The following is a 26,122-nucleotide window of genomic DNA, read 5'->3' as shown; positions in this document are numbered from 1 at the left end:
GCAAAAGTATCTTCCTAATGTAAGTCTGAACATGTAAATAGGTAGGCCTAGACATCTGCTGAGCAACTGATGACTCTGGGAGAGGTTCTCAAATTTGCCAGGCCAGCGCATCATCAAGAGCTTGTTATAGAGAGAAGGCTGACATGTCTGCGGGAGGGGTCAGGGAGTTGGTGGGGGCAGGGGTATAGAGCAGAAAAGAAAAAAAGAGAAAGAACTCATGGACACAAACAACAGTATGGTGATCGTGGAAGGGAAGGGGGGCGGATGGAGGTGCAAGAGAGCATGGGGGATAAATGGTAATGGAAAACAAAAGTTTAAATGGAAAAATAAATAAAAACAAACCAAAAAAAGAGCTTGTTAAAACAAAGGTGCCAACATGACTCCCAGAAAGTCTGATTCAAATGATCTGAAGAGAAACGTGGGCACCTACTTTCTTGAAAGGCCTCTCAGATAACTCACGATGTCTGGGATAGAAATCACAGGTCTGGAGGGATAAGTCCAAGCTCCTCCATAACCGACCTCACCTAAAGTTCTGGCCTTACCTACAAGTTCCCTCTCAGCCACCAACAGGTTCAGTCAAGCTGCGTCATGAGTTGGGACTTTCCATGTGGTGTAGTCATTCTGGCAAGAAGATCTTTCCGGACTCCTAATGTACCTCCATGGACCAAGTGATAGATCCCCTTCTGAGTGTACCTTTTTTACCCCCAAGGACCTTCAGTCTCCTTTACTCTTGATGTCTCCAGGGCCCATAACTCAGCTCTCCCTGGGAGAATTCAATTGCTTGTTTTGACCCACTCACGAGTCCTGGAGTCAGCAAGCTTTTTCTTTAAGGGTCTGAGAGCAAAGACTTCACTTTGTGGTCTCCTTTGCAAGCATTCATTTCTGCAGCTAAAGCTCTAAAGCAGCCACAGGTAATATACAAATAAATGGGTGTGGCTGTGTTCCAATAAAACTTTATTTACAAAAACAGGAGGCCAACTTGGGTCTTAGCTTGACAACCCTTGCACTAGGCTATAAAGTTTTCATCTTTGTTTTCCCAATGCCTGAGATACTTCCTGACATAAAGTAGGCTCAATAAATATTTGATGAATGAAGAGTCGTGACAGAGTAACAACTGAACTAATAAATTTTGATGGGCCCCATGCGGGACCGGCGGGGAGAAAAGCTCTCACCACTCAAATACTGTATCGCGCACACACACTCAAAGTGAAGAGGCTGGTTCATTTTTATCACACTCCTTTGTTGGCTCATTCTTGTAATCTGGAAAATAGAAGACTACATATATATATTTCTAACTAAATAAATAACTACCCTGCTAGGCTTATCTGCTTTCCAGCTCCGGCAGGGAAGAAAGTACAAAGATTATTTTGTTTTTCACAACAGCAAAAGGAACACATGGTTAGAAGTCTTTCCCACAAGAGGGTCTGTAGACCACATGTTTGTTAAAAGCTCATACTCCAGGACCCCCTTCCAACCACTGAATCAGAGGGGATGGGAGTAGAGAGCAGAGAAAGCTGAATGTTGAATGAACACGTCTGGTGATACTTAGGAACACTGATATTTGGCAAATATTGCACAAAATTTAACAAAGCCAGCAGACAAGGAACAGACTTTTTAACACAGATTAAGTTAATTAATCAAATAGGCAGACTGCACAAAATTTAACAAAGCCAGCAAAGAGTGGACTTTTTAAACACAGATTAGGTTAATTAATCAAATAAGCATATTAGAAGAAAGGGGAGAACCAGCAGAAGGAGGAGGGAGATTAGTAGAGAGAATCTTAAGAGAGAAACAGACACACATATGAATCGAGTGCCGACACGGAGAAGGACAGAGAAAAGAAAATATTTAAGCCATAAAGTACAGGTTTAAACCAACTCCAGGTGGGTAGGGGTGAAAATGAAGAGCAAGAATGAAAAGCACCGCCCTTCTTTTCATCACCAGCTGCTTTTCCTAAGTTGTAATTAATGTAAACACAATATAAACATCACCATTACCTGGGATTTCTTTGCACAATGGGGTTCTGCTGCTTTTTGGATTCACTCCTAATTGCTGATTTCATTCCTCTCAGCGGGAGTTACCTTTAATGCACAAACTTGGCTAAAATATAGACCTTGGAAAATAGAAGTTGTGGCTACTAGAGGCATAAATCTCATAAAAATCTCCAGTTTCCTTTTAATTACATGCCACTTCCAACAGATTAGTTCTAAGGGTAAAACTTTAAAATGAAAATAGGAATTATAACCACAGAAAGGAGAAAATTGAATTAGCCAATTTTTTTAAATGACTTTTATATGAATCTAAAATTTAGCTTCCTTTGTTTAGAACCACTGGCAAAATCATTCTGAAAAAAAAGGAAATCATTCCAATTAAACAGAAGCCTGCCCATCCATTTCATGTGATCTTATGGGAACAGACGCTTTGAATACTTAACGCAAATACAGACCCAGCACAACAGAAGTAATTTATCTTTCCTTTTTATCTTTAGTTTTGTAGATTTAAACAATGAGCAAAACAAATGGTTCACAAAATAGACTAACATTTTTCAAAACAAGTTTATTGTGGCTGTTAGGAACACCAAGCTCTGTCTTGGAAGCACTCGGGTGTTAGTTTTAGTTCTTGGTAATAAACATACTGATTATAAATCCATACTATGTTTTGTACAAACATGTATAAAGAGATATTTTCCAATAAATGGAAATAATCCATTGGTTATAATGGCAATCTCCATGCAAGTTGCTGAGTAGGCTGGTACTCACTTCAGGTAAATTGTGCAAGGAAACTCAAGCATCTCCAGTACCCTTTCTCTTGATATCCTTATAATGTTGCCATTTTGTAAGGCAATTAAAAGAATTAAAATTTCGCCCTGGCTGGTGTGGCTCAGTGGATTGAGTGCTGGCCTGCAAACCAGAGTCGGTGATTCAATTCCCAGTCAGGGCATGTGCCTGGGTTGTGGGCCAGGTCCTCAGCAGGGGGTGCCTGAAAGGTAACCACACATTGATGTTTCCCTCTCTATCTCCCTTCCCTTTTGTCTAAAAATAAATAAATAAATAAATAAATGTTTAAAAAATATTTAAAAAGAATGTATTTTCAAGAAAATTTTTTTTAAATTTCTGAGGACAAAAATCGTTATATTTGTCATCAGTTATGATGATTGCCTGACCCAAATACTGGATACATGGGCTTCCATGCCACCACTTTAATTGCGAGCAAGTGGCTGGGCCTCCCGGACTCACAGGTGGATTATGGGAGAGCTTACCGGTGAATGTTCTTTCTGTGCCTTTCATTTATATGCTTGTATAACACTGACCTTGTCAGAGAAGGGTGTGATAATCAGAAATCAAGTTATAGGAAAGAAATAACTCAAAACTCAAAAAGCAAACAAAGCTGACTGAAATCAACTCCTCTTATGTTTGATGAGAATCTCTTTTCCTTACTAATATGTAGCTTTGCACGTTATAAAAATAGGACTAATTTGTGAAATGCCCTGCACTGGGTACAGACCAAGTTAGGCACAATTTGGACTAATATTTAAGTTTAGCATAGAATTAACTTATCATTCTTACAATGAACTGGAAGCATTAAAGACCATCAGATTCATTTGGAGAATTAAAATATAATCACCCTCCCTTACATCTGTTGTTACAATCCTAAATGCAGAAAACTTACTTACACTCGTGGCTACTTTGTGATTATTACTATATTACATTCATAATTATCTATTCAAATACCTCTAAACCACAAAATATCCTTTCATTTTGGAATACACACAAACACACACATACACAGACACACATACACACATACACACAATGGGAATTGCTTTAAGTAGGTTTTTGGACAAAAATATGAAAATCATTCATAAAATATTATCCCAATAATATAAATCAATAGAAATCAAATACTACAGGGCAAAAGCCAAAAATATTAACTGTAATTATTTCTGAATTGTTTTTTCTTTATGCTTTACTGTATTTTCCATATTTTTTAGAATGAAAATGCCTGAGTCTTGTCATTGAAAACATCCACCAACATTATTAATTTTTCAAGAGGCTTGGGTAAAACAGAATATGAATGTCAATGCTCTTAAAATATTATGAAAAGTAATGTGCTACTTGAAAATCGTGAATTTAGGGCTCCTTCCAGAAAATGTATGAATCCAGATGCAAGGACCTTCTGGCACTACACAACCCAAATCACCTTTGGAAAGGTTTTTCTTTTGCAGGACAATGAACTTCTTTTTGCAAAGAGCACAAAGAATCTTGAACTGAATTCAATTTCAGAAACAAAGTATCGTGGGTATAAAGAGAAACCATCCAATAAACAACTTTACAATATCTACTGCTAATATGAAAAAAAAAGACTCTTGTGTTTTTCTACCAATCATATCTTTAAACCATTACAGATATCTAAAATATACACCTGCTATCTAAACCTCTTTGCTAGGTCAAGCCCTCCCAAACAGGAATCTGAGGGCTGGGTTATTTTTAAAGTTTTATAACTGGCTCACATTTCCTCTCAAACATTCTCAGTCTAATCCCACCACATTTTCCAGGTAAATTTCCTATTCTTACTTTGCGATATCTGCCAAAATACATATGTACATGTATGCCCAAACCCATAGCCAACCGCAGAGTCCCTTACCACTGCGGGCTTACTGGGTACCTGTTACTGTGACAATCACTTTTCAGGGATTATTCATTTAATCCTCCCAACAGCTGAAAGGAATTGAAATAACTGTATCGATTTTAAAGATGAGAAAGTTAGACAGAAATGGGCTCAAAGTCACACAACTAAGCAAATCCAGTCTACCCTTTCTTTTGTTTACTGAGTGTCTACAATGTACCATGCATTGTACTAGAATAGAAAATACAGTCCATGTTCTAGGATCTGAAATACAAATTTAACTGCATATCCTGGACTTTTATGTTCTAAATCTGGAGATCCTATTTGTCCTGGTTGCCATGCCGTAGGGCATGCTAGGTTGACTCAGTGGCTAGTCCAATCCCTCTCAGCATGGCTGGGCTGGGACTGAGGTGACATGAGGTAGATGGAAACTACCAGGAATGCTGGTGTGGAGATTCTCAAGGATGCTGGGAGGAAGACCTCCAGGAACACTGGGAGGACGACCTGCAGGGATGCTGGGATGGAGACCTCTAGGAACAAAGATGGAAACCTCTAGGGCCACTAGGATGGAGACTTTCAGGGATGGGTGTTCCCTGGGAACAATCCCAGGTGCTGTCTCCAGCCCAGATGGACCCAGATGGACCCAGATGGACCCAGATGGACCATATGATGTCTCTTCGCAGTCTGGTTTTGCTCAGTGGCTTCCCACATTCATTAGGAGACTGTGTGTCACGGACCAAAGACCAGCCACCGGCAGAAAGCGTGCACATGTGAGGCATTGCCTGCTCAACCTCCAGAAACAATGGAGAGTCTTTTGAGTCAAACTCACAAGAAAACTTTTTTCCCAAAGTCCTTTAGAGTTGAATGAGGGATTTTGACCCAGCTACAACGATCGGGATCATATTTGCCTCTGCTGTCCCAGGAGGGGCCCCATTTCCCCTTCGGCTCAGGGAAAAGGTTCGTCTCCCATAAGCATTAGGTTAGGTATTTAGAGACTGACACTCCTTTGTGTCCTTGCCCCACTGTCGGTATCTGGAATACATCTGCTATGCTCTGTCCCTTACGTTTCCTCCAGATGCGAAGGGGTATATATACAAATGAAATCCTAGAAACATATATACTGAAACAACAGACATCTCCAAGTTTTTATCAGGAGGAGAAAGTGCTGTATTCTAGAGAAACAAAGACCAGACAGACATATCCTCTCTACCATTTAGTAAGTCACTACATGAAAATGGGGGTTGGAGGGAGGACACTGGACAAGAACTAATGCATTAATTAGAACTAATGCATCTATACTAATAAAGGTAGATGACAGGTGTCATCTACCAGGAAATTTAAAAAGACCACACAAAGCAGGAAATGTAACAGCTCAGGCCAGATGGAGGAGCCTTGAGCTAGATCCTTACTACAAGTTCACCAAGTAGATATTTGGGGTGGGATGGATGGGCAGCTAATATTCCAGAAAAGTAAAAGGTTACCAAATCCCAAAGGCAAGAAAGGGAATGTTCTCTTTTGTGCGTAACATAAATAATTCCACATGCCTGGACTGTGTGAGAATGGAAAAGGCGAGTCTGTAAGCAATGTGGGACCAAAAGGCAAAGGGGCTGGTAGACCACACCGAAGAGCCAGCATTTATTCAATGGCAGTTACTTAAAGCGGATATTTGAAAAGATGACATTAGCCGTGGTATACAGAAGGAAGAGGATATCTGGAGGGCAGCAGACCAGTTAAAAATCCCTGCTATAATCAGCCCAGGATCCCAGTGATGGAATTTGTGGAAATCAGCATCAGAAACCCCGCAATTATTACCAGTGGGCTGGAGTAAGCAAAAGCACACCAAGGGGGCCCGTCTAGTCTGTACTCATTGTCCACCCACAAACATCAGAAGAGATTCAGGTGGCAGGGTCGCTGGCAGGAACCTAACCAATTACTATCTATTCATTTAAAGTTACAAGCACACATCTTAATGTCTTCAGATGTTGGATGGGTATACAAAGGCTACTTAAGATCTGACAGCAGAAACAATGACCCTAAAAAGTGTTCGATACCTGTCTCAAATGCCCAGAACCTAAAGCATATTAGCTTCACTCAGGTCTATGTGGAAACTGTATAACTTCTCTCACTATGAAAGGTATGTTTTATAATCTAGTAAATTTGGGCAAAAGCGATATGAGCACTCCACTTGTGCTTTGCTTGGATGCCAGAAGAATCCAAATCTACAAAGTACCTCTTTCTCCTAGTTCCATGTCATTTTTCCTAAGAGACAGACATAAAGTGCTTTTTTTATACATCAACTTCCAAATACAATGGCAGGATAGATGATTTGAAGAGACGGATTATGTATGTTTCTGCGGAAGTCATGGTAAATATGACGGAAAAACTCAAGATCTGTGCTGACAGTGTTCCAGTGGCCTTAGTGTCAACTGGAATGTCAAATATTGAACTGGATGCAGGAACATGTGCCCCTTAAGAGATATAAATAGTAACAACTTTCCTTGAATGCTCAGTTGGCTGGTTAATGGCTTAATTGTGGACACGAAGAGCGGTAACATGGGCCAGAATGAACATTACGGCTTCTTGATCTGTAGGATTTTACTGAGGAGTTTGGTGAGAAGAACATGGTTTCTGAAGCCTAACTGCCTGAGACTGAAACCTGGGTCCATTTTTTATTAGACATAATAAACATGGTCATGTATTTATCCACTTCCTGCCTCAATTTCCCTTTATCTAAAATAGGGAAACAGACAATACCTACCTCTCAGGATTCATGGGAGGAAAAATGGGATGAATTCATGTTAGAACAGTTCCTGGCACAAGGGGTGGGCCCCATAAACGCATGCTGTAAAATGCAGTAGTCATCCTACTATTAGTAGTATACTTTATGACACTCACACTGTTTTTCATTTTTAAAAGAATTATTACTGAGCACTCGTCAATTATGGAAGAGCAGCCCACGTGTAACTGCACAGATGCAAAATGAAGTCAGAAGATATCTGTGGTGGCAAAATGGAAGATCTCTCACCTTGCTCCTACAACAAGTTCTTTCTGTCCTGGGTCAAATGTTAACTGCGAGAAATCCACAGCATTCTTCGCTCTGAACTCCCGTAACCAGGGGCCAATTTCTAAATAGGAAAAATAAATAAATAAAAAGATAAAAATGAATGATGTTTCTTTTGGGGACCACAGAGAGTGCACTTCAGGTAGCAAACATTACATTTCAGAGAGGATTTAAAGGTCCCCCGAGGTGACTGTTGAGGGGCCACTGGAGGTTTCCATCAGGATGTCACATAATCCACACTGAGAATGTGTAAAGCACAAAGTTACAGCCACCCAATAAAGAGGGAGCAAGGCATCCATGCTTGGTTGTGATTTACAAGCCAGATGTGCATTTTCCCATTGGCTTTGGGCTGGGCAGAAAATAACACATTATTCACAGAAAATACCATTTCCTGTGCAACTTGACAGGAAAGAACCAAAGATTTGGAAAAATCACACAAGCCCTCCGTAGGACCAAGGGCAAACACAGGAGCACCATTTGCCTTCTTTCAAAGAAGATGTTCCATATCCTGTCCTTTGTCCTTTGGGTTTCTATTTTGACCTCATTATTAAACTTGTCCTTCCTAGATGAGAAATCCGCAGTTACTTCGAAGCCTCATTTGCATTTTTTTCTAAGGGAAATCAGGAAAGAGCTACTCTGTAAAAGAGGTTGTTTTTGCTTTTTGTTTTTATGTATAAATATTATTAAATCCTGTTAAATGGCCTCCAGCCTGAAGTCCTACTCTTATTTCTTATAAAATGACAGTATTTAAAGAAGGCTGTAATGCTGCTTCTTAAACCTCCATTACATTAATACAATCCATTAGCTCATTTCTGACACTGAAAAAACATTCAGTAATTCTCCTGCCATTTGTGCCACACTTTATAATCGGCCCTGACAATTAACCCTGGTACCTGATCACCTCTTTCTCTTAGATTTAACATTTTAAGTGCTATCACACTGAACTAAACAGGCACGTAACAGTCAAGTCAACATAGTTATTGGTTTCAGTGGGGGAAATGGCGCAGAGATAATCTCTTTCAACAAAAGCAGGTGTAAAAACAGATTTACTATGAAAATATATCCATGTCCTGTAAAAATGCCTTTGTTGATATAAATTAGATGGATTATTTTCTTTTTTTAACTTTTCTTTTTGAGAGAGAGAGAAAGAGCGAGAGAGAAACATTGATTTGTTGTTCTACTATTTATGCATTCTCTGGTTGATGCTTGTATGTACCCTGACTAGGGATCGAACCCACAATCTTGTTGTATCAGGATAACACTAACCAACTGAACTACACTGCCAGAGTGGATTATTTTCAAGTAATAACTCTGTATAACAAATATGCCATTTCTCTAATGTCAGTTATTGAGGAAAAAAATGACACGAACTAAAAGTTCCATTCTACTTAAAGACAATAAAGGTTGAGTTATGTAGTAACTGGTATTTATTTCATTTTTGAAATTTTTATGTGTATGGTATCTTGATTGTTTTTAGTACTTTATATAAACTTTTTCATCTTATAGGTAAGTCAATTGAAACAAAATATTTATAGCAAAGTATGTTAAAGGCCACGGAGCTATAAAAAGTTATTAATAAATGGTCCTTCCAAGAGTTTAAAAATTCAGTTAGGGAACTAGCGCTAATATCTTCTTTAAGCACAGTATTTATAAATACAGGCGTTTATACAGTTACAGGAAATATTCATATGTAGAAAGTAGAGATGATTTGAGTCTTAGATAAAATGAAAGGAAAGATTTGATTTAATTCATTTCCCATGCATTTATCTTTCTATCCATTGAGAAGAGTGGAAAGAGACTGACCAACAGGAACCAGAATGAAGATACATAATTCGGGGTTTAAAACCTATACTGAGCAAAGGTTACACCCCTTCCTAAAATACTGAAATAATAAAAGGAGCCATGTGGACAGAAGAAGAGGAGTCACCAGCATAGAGTTCTGCCCATATTGTTCAATTTTCCTTATTTAAATTGCTAATGAGCTTCCCCATTAAAACTCTGTATTTTTATGGTTAATACTAGATCCAAGTTGGGTAATCTGCATATTCTCTCCGTTTTTGACTATCACGTGCAATCTTCCACAAGGGCTGCCCAGCTCAACTTTGTGCATCACAGAGCTTTCTACCTCACTGGATCCGAGGAGGGCCTTGGGCCAAAGTTCCTGTACCAGCCCATCCGTCTAACTGAAAATATACCTGCACCAATACCTATCATCTCACCTTTGCTTATAAGATCAGAACCGTCATGTTCCACCCTTTCTTTAATAACCAGTCCCAACTACTTGGCTTCAGTCTCATCTCTTCCCTCATCTTTAATCCATTTTCTTATTTACCTCTTTTATCCTCTAATTAATATCCAATGTTATAAAGCCCCTTCCCCTTTGCCTATAAGAATATGCATTTTCCCCCCACCATTAAAACAACATTTAAAAACCTTTTTAATTATATTCTTTCATGATTAGAGTTTCAAACACCCAAACAAAATACATAATAAACTCTCAAGCATAGTATGTAGGAAAGGGCTACAGGCTCAGTTTTACATTTTTACCAACTCCTTTAGAAACATATAATTCTAATTTTATACAAATTATTTCAGAGATTGGGCAAAGAGGTAAATCTTCTCTTCTCTTTGTGGTTTTGAAGCTATTGTGATCTTGACAATTTGATAGTAAGGCTAGACAAGGACATTATGAGAAAAAAAAATCATAGGCCAGCTCATTTAAGAACACAGCTGAAATACTTAAGGAAATAGCTATGTTAGTATATCCTACACACACACACTCACACACACACACACTTCACACACTTTTTCATATGGGATAGATTTAATTCAGAAAAACAAGGATGGCTCAGAAAAGCTTAACATCATAAAATCTGTTGCAATAATTCACCACTACAATTACAGTGTTCAATAGTAGCATGAAGATTTATTGATCCTGCTTCCTAAGGAATCAGAAAATGAACAGTCATGGACTCATAAGAAGAGCCAGGAGACTACAGCGTCAGGACAGGAGAGAGTACCAGGGCAGGTGGGGTGAATATGCGCAGCAGAGGCCGAAGACAGGCCAGGGAGAGTGAGGCGATCGGGGGAGGACACACAGAACGTGCTAGGCCAGGGAGATACATTTTCAATGCACTGACTTTCTTGGTACATGCTCATTTCCCTCAGATGATGTGTTCACCTTTTCCTACTAGCCTTCTCTTCTGATGTTACTGAAAAAACCATGTGATGGAATGGAACTTAAATATGGTAGCCATATGATCATTGTTTGGAAACTAAATAGTAACACAAAATCTATAAATTTGAATTGAATACTTTGTAGATAATTTTTAATAATTGATAGTAATCATCCTAGCTAACCCATTCATTACACAAACATAATTGTTAAAATATGGCCTCTGGCAATGATTTTCTATTGCAAAATTAGCTGCAATTATTCATATTGCCTTCTCTTACTACTATATAAATACCAACATTATTTTTTAGTAAGTCTACCAAAAGCACATTTATTTAACTTTCAAAAGAATCCAGTGTCACAGCTTCAAGAAAAATTACTTTCATAAACCTGTATCTAGTATTAATAAATTTGGTCCAAATAACTGGCATATATAAACTAGAGACTAGCTTAGCAGATTCAAGTGAGTCACCCCTAACCACCCAAGATTAGAAAGCAAAAGGACTGCAAGTCGCTATCTTTTTTTCTTTAGAGCAAACACGCTACAGCTAACCAAGGGAAGGACTGTTACAAGCTGAGAAAACCGTTTAGAGCCTGATAAGCGAAGATCACAGGGAATTCTGCTGGTGAAGAACAGCACCAGTCCGAAAGCTGACAGTCCTTCCAAAACCCAGACTGGGGGCTCCCCCAGAGACTGCAGCGCTGAGGGACTGAGACCAGCTGACTTGTGGGCAGACACTGAGTGAGGAAGCTCTCTGGTAGAGTAAGGGCAGCTCTGGGTACCCTGAGTTTTATTCTTTTCTCCTTCAAAATTCAGTCAATTAAGGAATCAAGAAAACAGGCAGGCAAAGCTTCTTGGGGAAGTTAAGACCCATATCGGAAACTGAGTCACAGGCTATAAACTAGGAGGGGCCAGGGGATAGTGGGGAGAGATACAGAAGCACAGGTAGTAACAAAATATACAAAAATATAAATGCAAATCAAGGCTTACTCTTTCCAATACTCAGGAAATTACATTTCGATTTAATCTACATCTAACGCTGCACGTGGAGATAATAGCAAAACTGACAACATGATTGTAGGTAAAGCAGCTAACAAAGATAGCTAACATTTAAACAGTGCATGCCATCAGCTAAATGCCATTCTATGCAATTTACACATTTTAATCCCTATATTTCTCACGCCCACCCTATTATAGGTGAGGTAGGTGAGGAAACCAAGCCTGGTTGAGGTCAACAGCTAGTAAGATTTAGCTCCTAATTTTGGAGCTTGTGTTTTTAGCCACTACGCTATACACTTAAACTGAACTAAATAAAAAATGTACCTTCCTATGTGACAGATTTTTTTTTTTTACTTTTAAAATAGGTTTATTGATTTTAGAGAGGAAGGAAGGGAAAGGGAAACATCGATGTAAGAAAGAATGACTGGTTGTCTGCCATTCATGCCCCAACTGGGGATTGAACCTGCAACTTAGGTATGTGCCCTGACCAGGAATCGAACTCCCACTCTTTTGGTGTACAGGATGATGCTCCAACCAACTGAGCCACATGGGCCAGGACCTTGTGTGCCACATTTTAAAAGTAACAGGAAGAAAAACCTACGACCTCTTCATTTGGAAAGGTAGTTTATTCTCACTGATATATTCTTATACTGTTAAATAAAAATTGCCACCCACTGGGTTTTCAATTACAGACTACAGAAGGCACTGTCTCCCAAACCCAGCTACCATGTCAACCTGTAAATATAACATTTATTGTTTTAATGTTATTATTATTAGCAATAATCTACAAGCCAGTTAAACTCTGTGAGTAAAAGCATTTACCATTTTCACTCGTAAGGTTTTATGATCCAAGAAGGGTCTTTACGTATGTAAGGGGGAAGAAAATGTCAATACCCATCGATCCACTTTATTGGCGGGAAGGACATTCTGGAATGAGAAGGAGGGATGAAAAGGGGAATGAGCGATGGCTGGATTTCTAAGCAGTCTGAGCCACTCAGCTGTGATATGGGAGAACAGGACACTGTTCTGAAAATGCATGAGCTGGGTTCTCACCTCCTCCAGAGGGCACTTCTGTTGGCAGGGCTGGCGGGGCAGGAGGAGAAATGCAGGGAGTATCTTGGCTGGGCATTCTAGAAATTCTCCTTGCCTGCCCTTTTCCCAAGTTGTGAAAGGCACCGTCCTATCTCAAAGATACCTATTACTCTTTAATGTTGGCATGCATCTCCCTTCTAGGGATTTCATTTTCAGCTTCAGTGCATTACATAAACCACCATTTGACCTAAAAATATGAACTAAAAATATGACTGAAAAACAAAGGAGCAGAATTTTAAAAAGCCCAAAGACAAAAGAAGAGCTCAGTGGGACTACTGGTTTACCACACCTCCACCTGACCACTACCCTTTTCTTCCACTTTTTCCCATCCGCTTTTCCAGGCCTGCTCCTCCGTCACCCACAGCAAGTACCTCACACTTCAGGCAGGACGTCAGCAGCACTCTCATGCCATGTTTCACAGCCCCCCTGCCCCTCAAATAGAACACATCAGGATTTCAGCTACCTGAGTCCTGCCTGCAATTCCGTAAGTGATGATAACTGATTTCAGTCCTGTGGACAAAAAAAAGGGGGCGGGGGAGGAAGGGGGTTTTATGGGAAAAAAATCTCACAGGGTGATCTGATCATAAATCACTAATTGGGTAGGTCGTGATGGGTAGTCAGGCCCTGGGCATATAATTATTTTAGTAAAAGGTTTATCTTTGCCTCAGGCATTTAGGTTAACACACCTTTAAAGTAAGTGTATCCATCCTCTATAGAGCTCATAATCGTGTTAACTCTGCTGTTATACAGTCCCTGCCTTGCTTTCTCTCACCTCCATGTGATCTTCCAAAAGTTCCCACCTTAATTTCAAATGCATAAAAGAAGCTGCAAAACTGTTATGTTCTCAAGCATTTGACATCTTGCTTCCTGGCAATTGTGACTTTGGCCCAAATGAAATCTCACAAAATTTTTCCACAGGTTTGGACATTTCTTCCCTTGACAGCCCCCAAGCCTCATGTGTTTTTTGAGTGGCAGAACAAGGCAAAATAAGTCATCAGAGAGGAAATATGCAAGTAGACAAACATTGATGTTTGTAAAAAAAGATAAATCACAATAACCAATGTTTCTTATTTACACTTTTTTTACTATGTTTTCAGGGTTTCCTTGGTTTTAGAAACTGTATTAGATATTTTTGGATGTTAACAATTTCTTATTTTGTTTAATGTTCATGTCACTGTGAAGCCAGATCTATAATTTTTCTTGTAGAATGAAAAGTAAAAATTAAAAACCCCAAGATTTTGACAAGCTACACAACTTGCCAAATGTAACATAAGTGGTAAGGAGATAAACTGGAATTTAAACCCATCTGGGATGAAGGAAATATTCTCATAAGGTCCAAATTTAAAATCCACTGTCCAGGGAATGTATAAAATACATTCATCCTTAGCACATAGTAATGTAGTACGATGAAATAATTTACTGAAAATAGCAGCTGCCACCCATCAAAAGAGAGCAAAATTGGAAAAAGGAAATTGGTGGTAGTTTTCAGATGGGGGACAGGAATGAACTGCCCAATTTACCCACTGGGCAAGGCACAACTGGAAAAAGCAAGGTCCCAGAGCCAGGCAGACAGAAACCAGGGGCCACCAAACACAACAAGGCATCCAAGGAAGGAGATCCTGACAGCGGAAAATTTACCCCCTCCATCAGGTTTTTTCCAAGGCAGGTCCTGATCATATCAGCTCACTTAGAAATAGGCAAACACACTCTGCCTAACTTTAGCTTTGTAGAAAGTTTAAAAAAATCAAACCAATTTTGTTCCTCCAAATGTTTTAAGCTCAATTATTTTTACTCTAACTCCTCTCTAAGACTTGGTAGAATCACAGTAGTTTCATCAAGACATGCCATTGCCTGTCCTGCAATCGACACCCTGGATTTTATAGTTGATAAAGTTAAGGGCAAAGAAGTTACATGACCTCCCAAAGCCACCTGCCAACGAGGGGCAAAGTGGAAAATCCGAGTTCTGTGACTTCTTTACCAATCTGTATCTTCTCCATCACAGCACTAGTAGTATTTTAAGGGACTAAAATTCCATGTCTAGATTTAGGTACAATATATTCATATACATATGTGTGTATGAATGTGTATGTATATACATGTTTATTTACACATATATACATGCACAGATATATAAATAGGTGTATATAAGTATATATTTACATATTTTTATATCTAGGTGCAGATGTGTATATAATTATACATAGTTATATCTAGATAATAATATGTTCATTCATATATATGCTTGTATTCATGCATATTTGCAAAAGTGTGCATCAAGATACATATATAAATTTATACATGTAAAATACACACTAAAGGCTACAGTACAGAGTGAGAAAATTGTCTCAAAATTTTGCTATATAGGAAATGATCAAAATGTTCCAATGATGTGACTTTTTCTTTAAATTAAACCAAAATTATTAGAATAAATAATTAGAAAAAATTAAAACATTTTTATCTGAGTAAAAGCAAAAAGGGCCCAACATATCAAGAATGCATAAAGCATTTTTTATTGACATTTTTAATGTAAGCACAACATATGAAACACAGTATTTTAAGTGCTTTCTCACATCTTTTTTGTCTTTAGTTGCATATCTGCTCCACATGAGTCAGGTGTTCTATCATGTTCCTTCATATGTCCCTTGCAATGACATGGAAGAGACTTAATCCATTTTCCACGTAGAAAAAACCCACAAACTGTAAGTGCTGCAAAATATCTGTGCTCTGGAATTGGGTTCTTCTGAAGTTCACTGCTTCATCTTGGACAGCCTGCCTGCTGGATTTCGAAGAGACCAAAAGCTGCGATCGTTCACTTTCGTTAAAGTTTTCCTGATCTGGGTCTTATTAATTAAAACACAATTTGAAAACCACAAGTCTCATTTTAAGCTATGTTTTACAGTCTGGAGTGCATGGCATACTATATATTCACAATGTAAAAATGCATTAAATAATAGCCACAGATCTGTTAAATCAGAGGAAAGAATGCATACCCTACTCCAGAAAGGGCAGGAGCAGCGAGCCTGCATGGGAGGCAGCTGTCAGTTGAAGGCTGGCAAGGCGCAGGCTGAGAGTATACTCCACTCATTGAAGGGATTCATGTGTGATTTTTGAACATATCATTTTCATAAAAGTTACATTAGTGCAGGATAATACAGAACTAAGTAAACGTGTTTGATATTTCTCCTGGGCATACATTGTAAGAGAAATTTAGGAACCAAGATTTCATTGCAATCGACTACGATCTCATGACCATTTGAAATGCACTCCCGTGCTGAATCAAGTGTGATTCAGGATTCCCACTGTTTCCCCAAGTTTTCACTTGCTTGTGTGAAACAGTTCTATGATCAAAAAAAACCTGCTCCATCTCAGGACCTAAATGTCAGTATTACGTGGGTTCCAGGCTACTCCAGCCCAAGAAATTCTGAACTGTCCGAAGGTCACCTGAGACACACCTGGCAAGGTGTAAAGGAAATTTGTGGAAAGTTGTCAGTAAGCTAGGCTCAAACTTGTCCTGGACAATGGGCACTTCCTTCCCTTCATCTGTAACTTTTATGATCATGGAAACCTATTTCATTAGACCATCTGGAGCAATTTACTCCTATTGACTGCAGAATAAGAACCAAGCTAATCAGTGGCGAGTATTTATTGTTGGCTAACTCACACAAGAAGCAATTTCTACTTGTCCATCCGTCAAGACAGACTTTCTTTAAAAGACTGTACAAATTCCTAGGCCAAGACCCTCAAACTCCTGAACTATAACCAGCTCTGCCCTCCAGGCAATGATGCAAGTGCCAGGACTGCCCTGCCTTAAACTCTGTGTGGCTTATCAGTCCATTGCATCGCCTACAGGAAACGCTCCTAGCGTAGAACAGTCTTAATTTTGCCTTGTGACCTGCAGCATATGACTGTAGGCTATAAAATCTAATTGCAAAATCTTAATGTTGGGCCAGAGGATATTAAAAAGTAATTTCCTTTAGATTTATAACTTCAGAATTACAAATGATGTTAATATGACTAAAAATGTAAAAATGAGCAATTTCTATTCAACAGGCACTTAGATTATCCCAGGAGTGGTCGTGTACGTGCTATGTAAGCAGGGATGAGTATTTTCCTTGTGTAACCTCAGGGACGACACAAGATAGTCTCAGGAACCTCTTAGAATCCAGGGCACTCAGTTTTAAAATGTTCTCACACTTCATTCTCTGCCCTGTGTTCAGGAATTGCCTGACCTTGCCTTTAAGAAAATAAATCATTTCCTGAAGCTAATACCTCTTTCTCACAGTTTACAATCAGTTTCTCTCGCTGTTTGCTACTGGGAAATCGTATGTTCTCATCTAAGCCACTACCTCTGCAGACCTCAGCGCTCAGGGGAAGAAGCAGGAACAAGCCAGTGTTGCACAAGAAAGTTTCCCTACCAAAGACATTTCAATGAGTCCCCCAGGATGTGTTTTTGCAGAAGTATCAATTTTATCTATACATCACAAATAGAATGTTTTCCAAGAGAGACCCAGATTTTTCTAGAAACTTTAGGGTTCAGCATTAGGGTGATATGCACCAAGAATGTAGGGGCACACAGTGATTTATTGGTGTAGTCAGCAAATGTTTTTTGAGGATCTGCTACATGGAAGAACCCACTCTAGGTATTAGCTATGGAATGCAATGTGAGGCAGACCTCTGCCTTTGAGACATTTATAATTTAGCTAAAAAAGATGAGATATACATAAGAGAGAACTAAACTGAAGCAGAGAAATGCTAGCTGGTCCCAAGGAAAGTGTGATGATAAACGTTCTGAGGCATGTTATCCAATATAAATATGACTTACACACATAGCATTTAAGTTTCCAATATGTGCATTAAAAAATGTCAAAAAGCAGGTACAATTAATTCTCAACAGTATAGTATATTTAACCCAATATATCCGAGATATCATTTCAACATATTATCAAAATGAAATTGAGATATCTTCATTTCATATTTCATGTGTATGTTCTAAATCCTCGAAATCCTGTGTGTATTTTATACTCTGCACATCTCAATTTGGACTAGCAACATCTCAAGTTCTCAATAGCCTGTCATGGCTACTGGCTACTCTACTGGACAGTGCATATATATCTAAGATATTAAGAACAGAGCTTCCTTGGTAATATAGAGACATTGTTCTATTCCCTCCATTGCTGAAAAACAAATTAACTCTAGGTCTTCTCAGAACAAACTGCTATTAACACTGCAAATAAATGAGACTGAGTCCAACAAAACCATCCTCCATTTACCCAAACATTCATGAAAGTGGCATAGTCCTCAGAGTTTGGCTGACTGGGGTTTGAATCTTGGATGCAGAACTTTCCATCTGTGGGACTCTAAGGCTACCACCAGTTGCCTCATTTTTTCTTAAGAAAATATAAAGTAGAGGAAAAATAAGAAAACAATAGTTAATGTGGAGAAGAATATGTAAATTAATTCCCATGAAGCATTCACTAGAGTACCTAAAGCATGGGAGGGTCTCAGGAAATACCAGTTCCCACCTCTGCCACGCTGGGCAGTTAAGATTGGTCTTTACCTGTCTCAAAGTTGTACCATGAGAATGGTCCTATTAGATGAGGTCTGTGCAGAAAGTATCCAGCTATGTGCTATGAAAAATAGAACGATTTATTAAAGAAGATAAAAGATGCAAGAAACATTATACATAGGAAAATGATGCCTCAGTCCTCTTCAAAGTAGGCACTTTGGGACTTCACACAGTTCTCCCAGTGTCTCTTCCACTGTTCAAAACACTCTGCAAAATCCTTTGCCGGAATCACCATCAGCTGCCCCACAGTATTTTCATGAATCTCATCAAAGGTCTGAAATCTCTTCCCTTTCAAAGATGATTTCAGTTTTGAGAAAAGCCAGAAGTCACAGGGTGCCAAATCTGGGCTGTATGGGGTGCTGAGTCGCCTGGGTGATTTGATGTTTCACCAAAAACTCTGCTCATGAGGTGATGAATGAGTGGGCACATTGTCATGATGAAGCTGCCAATCACCAGTAGCCAATAGCTGCAGCTGTTTTCATCATATTGCATCTCTCAACCAATGAAGAACATTATGGTAGTACTCATTAATTCTTTGGTCTGGAGGGGCATACTCGTGATGGACAACATCTTCCCTATCAAAAAACACAGTTAACATGGTCTTGATCTTGCTGCAACTTTGCTGCACCTTCTTCGGGCATGGAGAACCAGGCAATTTCCATTGGGATGACTGGGCCTTCCTTTCTGGATCATAGCCTTACACCCACAATTCATCTCCAGTTATGACCTTCTTTAGGAAATTTGATTCATTGGTAGCAATTTGAATCAAGTCATTAGCAACTGTAGCACGATGTTCCTTCGGCTCTGGTAGCAGAAGCCGTGAACCAGATTTTGCCACGACACGTTTCGTGCCAAGATCCCGTATCAAAATCTCGGACACAGTAGTTTTTGGAATCCCAAAATCAGCTTCTAGTTCTCACACTGTCGCTGATCTTTGTTGATCGCCGCCCGTACATGCTCAACATTCTCAGGTGTTCTGCTTGTTGCAGGCCTTATTTCAACAGGTTCTTAGCTATCTTTGCAGCATTTGTGCCACACTTTTATTTAAGCACACTCATTGCCTCATTCACAAAAGCCTCCTGAATCATCCTAATAGTTTCTGCAGAGGGATGTTCAAGCTTAATGCACAATTTAATGCAGACTTGTTGCTTTACTGGCTCAGTCATTTTGAATGCAATGGTTACACAGTACACATGCTCATTCAATGGCACCTACCGCCCCCACTGAAAAGTACAGTGAACTTGTCATTGTTCACACATGCACATTCCAGTGCATTCTCCTTGGCTGCCACGTTACATCAACCGTTCTTGTTATATTAACAATGGCTGGACTTTTTCCTAACAGATGTTGTATCTTTTGACAACACCCGGAGTACCTGGCAGAATATCTGTCATCAATTTTAACCTCTTATTAGAACTATATACAATTTTATGTAAATCACAGTCTTCCTGCTAAGGGTTGATAAAGCTCTGCCAAATTAGGAAAGCTATCCATGAACAATCTTTCAAAAGTAACTGAAAAGGTACTGCTCTTTGGCAGAACTCTATCAATCAAGAGATTCCATAGGTCTGGGGTGTTCAAACCCTGCATATTTCAAAGAAAAGTTTGACCCCTGACTGGCTCCTGGGAGATAATTTCTAAGATCTTGGAATATCCTGCCTGATAAGAATGTCTTTGTATACCTGAGAACCTTGGGTCATGCCAGCCCCTCTATGCTAGCAATGTGATCAATGGTGGGGACCTTTGATGATGTTGTATCAGCTTGACCTCTATAGACTAGAGACTGAATAACTAGGGTTAGGCACATGGGCATTCCATGCCTATTGGCTGAGGGGAAAAAAAACAAAAACTCTAGACATCAAGGCTCAAATGAGATTCTCTGGTTGGCGATATTCCATCCATATTGTCACACATCATTGCTAAGAGAATTGAGTGTTATCCAGATGATTCGATTAGGAGAGAACAAATAGAAGCTTAAACCTGGACTCTCCTAGATTTTTCTTTATGCACTCAACTTTTCCAATTTTAACTTTATCCTTTTTTCTATAATAAAATATGAGTATGATAAAAATTCTAGTGAAATCATTGAACCTGAGGCTGGTTATGGGGACTCTTAACTCAGAGGTTATTCCTCCTGTGAGGATAACTAGTAAGTAAAATAATGGAACCCATATACATTTTCTTGCAAGCTACTGAAGCACAGGGATGTTGGTCTGGATGAGTCAGAAAGACACAGAATCACTCCCTCACTTTATCAGGAAATTATTTAACCTACTTATCTGAGAGGAGATCCCATGGCCCATCTACAGCTTTTTCAAAGTGGCAATTTTTTCCTAGGTTCAAGCTCACCAAATTCTTTGTATGAGTTGTAATAGATATATGGCTAGAAAACAAGTAAATGCCATTCATAATACAATTAGTATATTTCATTGTAATCTTTCCTCACATATTTTACAGTCCACAGCTACCTCATTTTCTTAAACCAGCATAAGAAATTTCTCTACTTAAGAATTTTTCCATTATACCCTTCCACAGAAACCAATAAGATAACAATAGGTTAACAAAACTGAGCAGACATCCCCTTACATTATTCATTGTTCTACTGAATAATTAACACTGATATTCCATGAAAAAAAGGCAAAAAGCAATCTGCTTTGGATCAATCTTTTAGGAGGGTTGGAAGGAAGAAAAGTCAGATTCAGAGTCATGAGGATCCCAGTTCTCCTGTGAAAGCTGCACACACAGATGAAGGCACATTCTTGTCTTAGGGCATCCCTGTAAACCTCCAGACACATGAGCTCAAAAACAGCCTTTGGAAGGCAAGCCAATCTCAAAAGGCAAAGCTGTGCTGTTTGTAAGGTTCCACAGGCCCATCAAACTGCATTTGCCTGGCTATCGGTCCCTCTCAAACTCACCTGGTTCTTCCCTTCTGTTTTTCCCCAACTTAGACCCATTAGTCATGCCACAACGAGCTCTTTCTCACCTGCCCACATTGATAACATGATTCCACCCTTTCTGAATTATCTTTCTCCGATGAGTCTCTACTGCTCTCTAACAAACAGAACAGACAGGAAGCCACTTAAGAATGTCATGTACACTTGTTAATATCTGTGTTCTAATACCCAGTGCAGCAAGTCTTGAATGAATATGGAATGAATAAAATGTTGAAAGCTTCAAGGCACAATGCAGTCCCAGGATCTACCTATATCTCTCCTACTCACCATTCTCCATTCCTTCTGCTCAACCACATTGTCTATAGAATGTATCTTGATTGGTGATTATGTTTAAGTAGCACCTATCAATTCTCTTCCACTCTCCTTTTAAGTATTTTACATGTGAATGAATTTATATACAAATCATGTGAATTTATTTTTAAAAGCCATCTTTAATATTTATACAGTATAATTGTCAGTCTAGGATCAGCAAATGATAGTCCATGGGCCAAATCTGGCCCATCACCTGTTTTATTGTAACTAAATTTTATGGAGCACAGCACTGCCCATTCGTTCATGTGTACTCTATGGCTTTATGTGTGCTACACTGGTATCGTCTAATATAGACAGCCTGATTTCCAAGGTCTAAAATATTTACTATCTGACCCTTTACAGCAAAGAAAAAAAAAGCATGCCAACCTCTGCTTTAGAATATCACAGAGTAAAAGCTCAATAAATATGGATTACAGGTCATTAAACATATTAAGTATAATCCTTTAGTAACACGGACAAAAATAATACACAACCTTAAAGTAAAAAGGGAACTCTGAACACATCCACTCAAATGCCTCATTTTATCAATGAGAAATTTGGAGTCCAGACGAGCAAGGGAATTTACTGACATTCACCCAGCCAGACGTCAATATAGTCTAGTCTAAAAAGAGCCCCTAATCCCTCACAGTACATGGCTTAGGATACATCACATGGCATCAGAAAGTAATAGCATTTCCAGAATATTTTATTCCATTAGTTTTATACAGCCCTAGTTTCTTTCTTTCTTTTTTTTTTCAGCTAAAACAAAAAGGGTGTACAGGAAATCTTTGCCCAACTCATGGAAAACATTGAGTGTCCTATACACGATCACACAAAGTCATCTTGAAACCCCAGCTAATTACTATACTTCCATTTCCTCCCACAGAAAAAGCAAACCTTCTGGAAATCCTAGCCGGGCCTATTAGTTGATACTATCTATGATTTCATGAAATTTACATGCTTCGTTCACAGGCTTACTTAGGTACCAGTAGCCCCAAGTCAAACACTCAAAATGTTAAAACCATATGTTTTAAATGCAAAACAAAAGCTGACATTTATGGCTTGAAGGTTGTTCTTGCCAGCAGAGGTAAGTTTCTGCCTTGGCCCACCATCCTCCAGAGAGCTCTGCACTGGGCACCTTCAAATCACTGACCTTGATAAAGACAGGTTCACAGGTGGTGCATGGTCAGAGGAGATAAGAAAATAAATGCTGTCTTTCATTTTTTTCCACTTTGGTTTATTTTAGTAGAGCTATGGTTGTTTTCATTTCCAGGTACTAACTTGATCTCGACCAGAACCTACCTGGTTGCCAAATAGCTGTTCTCGCTCCCAGCATGCAACAAAGCCACTGTGCAGACAAACCAGGAGCTGTGTTTATGAATTCCTCACAGAGAATTGTGAATTCAGTGTCACAGTCACATTTCTAAGCTTGTTTTCAATTTTTCCTGACAAGTGCACATACTCATTTCCTGATGTATTCCCAAAAGACTTCAGAGACCCTTTTGGCTGTGCCCAATTTTCATGGCATTCATCATGGTCAGCACTAATCACTTGCTTGATCCCATTAATGTTCCCTCACTGGGCCATCCACCACCAGGAGCATGACAGCCTTCCTTCAGCTGACACACTTAACGACTCTGTGTCTGGGCCTGCGCTTGGAACTAGAGAGACTGCGGGAAAACAAACAGAGAAGGTTCTTCTTCTCCTTAGGTGTGTAATCTAATGAAAAAGACAAAATCGATAAAATAAGTAACAAGTGCCATGACATAAATAAAACAGGATGATGTTCAGAGTGTGGCTTGGAGTGACATTATGCAGTTTCTGAGGAAGACCACTCTGCTGAGGAGTCATTAAGCTGAGATGTGAGTGATGAGAAAAAGCCAGGCTGGGAGAAGGCTATTCCGAGATGAGGGCTGTCTGGGGAGATGCCCCGAGGTGGGGCTGACCCAGAATAATCGAGCAACAGAGAAAAGGCAGGAACATGTGAGAGGTGAGGCCGGGAGAGCTGACAAGGAGGCAGAGACAGTTCAGGTAGCGTCTTGCTGGTCAAGGTGAAGAAGGTTAGATTATGTTCATGGGAGCAATTAGAAAACTCTTGCTGTAAAGGGAAAAATAGTATTTTAGGCTTTGCAGGCCAAATGGTCTTTGTCACAAGTACTTTACTCCTCTGTTGTCACTGTAGACAAATGCAAAGGGTGGTGTACTAAGTCCCAATAAGATATTTACAGTAAATGGAGGTGGGCCAGATTTGGCTATAGGCTCTCATTTTTGCACACTCTGTCCTATAGCACAAGGAAGCCAAGGTGTGTGTGGAGGGAGTGGTAAAGGGGGAGCATGAACTACTTTACATTTTTAAAAGCTCCTATGACAATTGTGTGAAGAATTGACCACGGGGGACATAGGATGAAGTCCAGGGGCAAGGAGGGGAAGGGAAGATTAAGGAGGCACTTTTATTATTGGAAAATAAGGAAATGTGAGGAATTAAGGATGACACCCAAGGTTTTGACTAGGGCAACTCAATCTCTGGGCCATTTTTGAGGCAGGAGAGACTAGAGAAAAAAAAATGGTCTAGAAAACAACCCAACGGTTATTTTATGGATGGAGATCCCCACTGGAAATCCCAATGGAGAGATGAGTAGGTAGGTGCATGGTGGTTCTGTGGCTCTGGTTGAACTGGTTGAACTGAAGATAAAAATGTGATGGCCATTAACACGTAGATGAGAGTTAATACAATTCTAATTGGGAACTTAAAGGAAGCAGATTAGAACAGGAAGAAAAGGGGTCCTCACACTGAACACTTGCGGAACATTGAGCAAAGGAACAACCAATGCATGCAAGAACAAAAGAACAAATTCCATCTTCTTCCTGGGTAGAGTCATGTCACTCCTCCCCAGTCATCTACAACTCCTATAGTTCACAGTAGTTCAGAGCTAATAGCCATGATGGTATTGACCTTAGAATTAATTTGACCATTTAACCACATTCTTGAGATCAATAAGCCATATGCCTGCATATGTGCTTTTTAAGTGTCGCCCAATTGGATACTGTTTCTAGTGCCATACATATAAATTCTAACCTCCCCTCTCACTCCAATTCTTTCCCTCAAATGGACAGCTTATAGCCCCAGCTAAGCCCCAGACTCACTGAAGATGCATTTCCTCTCCACGTGCCCCCTTGAAAGACAGAGACTCTGTTGATAGTAATCAGGTGGGTAACTAACATTCTTTGTGAACTAGTTACTAGATATTTGTTCTGATCTGCTTTGCCTTCCAGTCCACCCATTTTACATGCAGGAGCAGGAAAAAGGGCCAGCGTGTGTGCAAAGAAAGTTTAGCTCAGCCCGTCTGTGCCTCAGGGTATGAAATGTAACAGATGTTACAGGAACTACAATTTTTTATGCTTTAACAAAAGGATGAAGGAAGTGGGGTACAGCGGACGTGTAGGCTCTTTGGATCCCAAGTCAGACCAAAGGGGAAAAAAAAAGACTTTGCATACAGTTATGAGAAAGTGCTAGTGGAAAAGAACCCCCATGGAGTTCAAAGGGACCTGTGTTTAATCAGACAGAAACATTTTTTATAGCCTCAGGAACCCACTTGGTGTGCGTGGAAGTTGAGCAGTTGGATGGTGTCAGGCACCGAAGCCGGCATTCCTTTGCATCCTTCTCTTTTTGTTTGTAATTGGCGTTCAAAGAAAATCACTGTGTAAAACAGACACTGAAGTGGATAGACCTGCAAATTAACATTGTCATGAAAAGCAGCTTCCTATTAGAAGCAAGATAACAAGTGGCTTCTCAAATACAGGAGCCGCTATTCGCTCCAGAACTGCCCTCTTCCTGGGCTTCCATGGCGGGGCCTGCTTTGTCTCTTCCAGGGGTGCTCTCATGCACTTGGTGATATGAGCGCGGCTTCCTGACCACCCCAATGAGCCCAACTTCAAGAAAAAGTCCTGAGGGAGGGGGAGGCAAAAGCTGGCAAGATGTAGGGAGGAATTTTCTTCTGAAAAATCATTCTTCTTCCTGGGCCCATTCATACAGGGCTTTGTCCCATTCCTACCTGAAGGTCACATGCGTGGCCCAAGCTCCATCTCATTAATTACAACTGTCGACAAGCCATTAAAAATCTCATTTCATTTTACCGTTCACCCTCCTTTTAACTGACTTTTCATAATTATAATTCTATTTTTGATATACTAGGCCTATTAAATTTAATGCCATACAGAGATTTCAGAACTCCTACAGAAAAGATGAATGCTAGACTGTCCCACTGAACGATGCGCAGTCCTTGCTTGGAAATATGTAAGGGGTGAAACAGCAATGCCACTCTATTTTCATACGCAGATAAAGAAAAGTCAAGTTAAT

The 26,122-nt window shown here is 39.6% G+C and overlaps 1 protein-coding gene across 2 annotated transcripts in view; it reads right to left on the bottom strand.

The window, feature by feature from the left end:
- The window catches only part of SEMA5A (semaphorin 5A), a 452,903-nt gene that overhangs the window by 249,579 nt on the left and 177,202 nt on the right, over positions 1-26,122 (bottom strand). For both annotated transcript variants that reach the window (XM_054578336.1, XM_054578335.1), the window contains exon 4: positions 7,652-7,751. In XM_054578336.1, the coding sequence (XP_054434311.1) occupies positions 7,652-7,751 (100 nt within the window). The remainder of the gene's footprint in view (positions 1-7,651; positions 7,752-26,122) is intronic.

This window comes from Pteronotus mesoamericanus, unplaced genomic scaffold (assembly GCF_021234165.1).
Source record: "Pteronotus mesoamericanus isolate MK-2021 breed Mesoamerican mustached bat unplaced genomic scaffold, CSHL_Meso_final contig_50, whole genome shotgun sequence".
Lineage (NCBI taxonomy): Eukaryota > Metazoa > Chordata > Mammalia > Chiroptera > Mormoopidae > Pteronotus > Pteronotus mesoamericanus.
The sequence above is the reverse complement of the archived record's forward strand: the minus strand, read 5'-3'. Positions and strand labels throughout refer to the sequence as shown.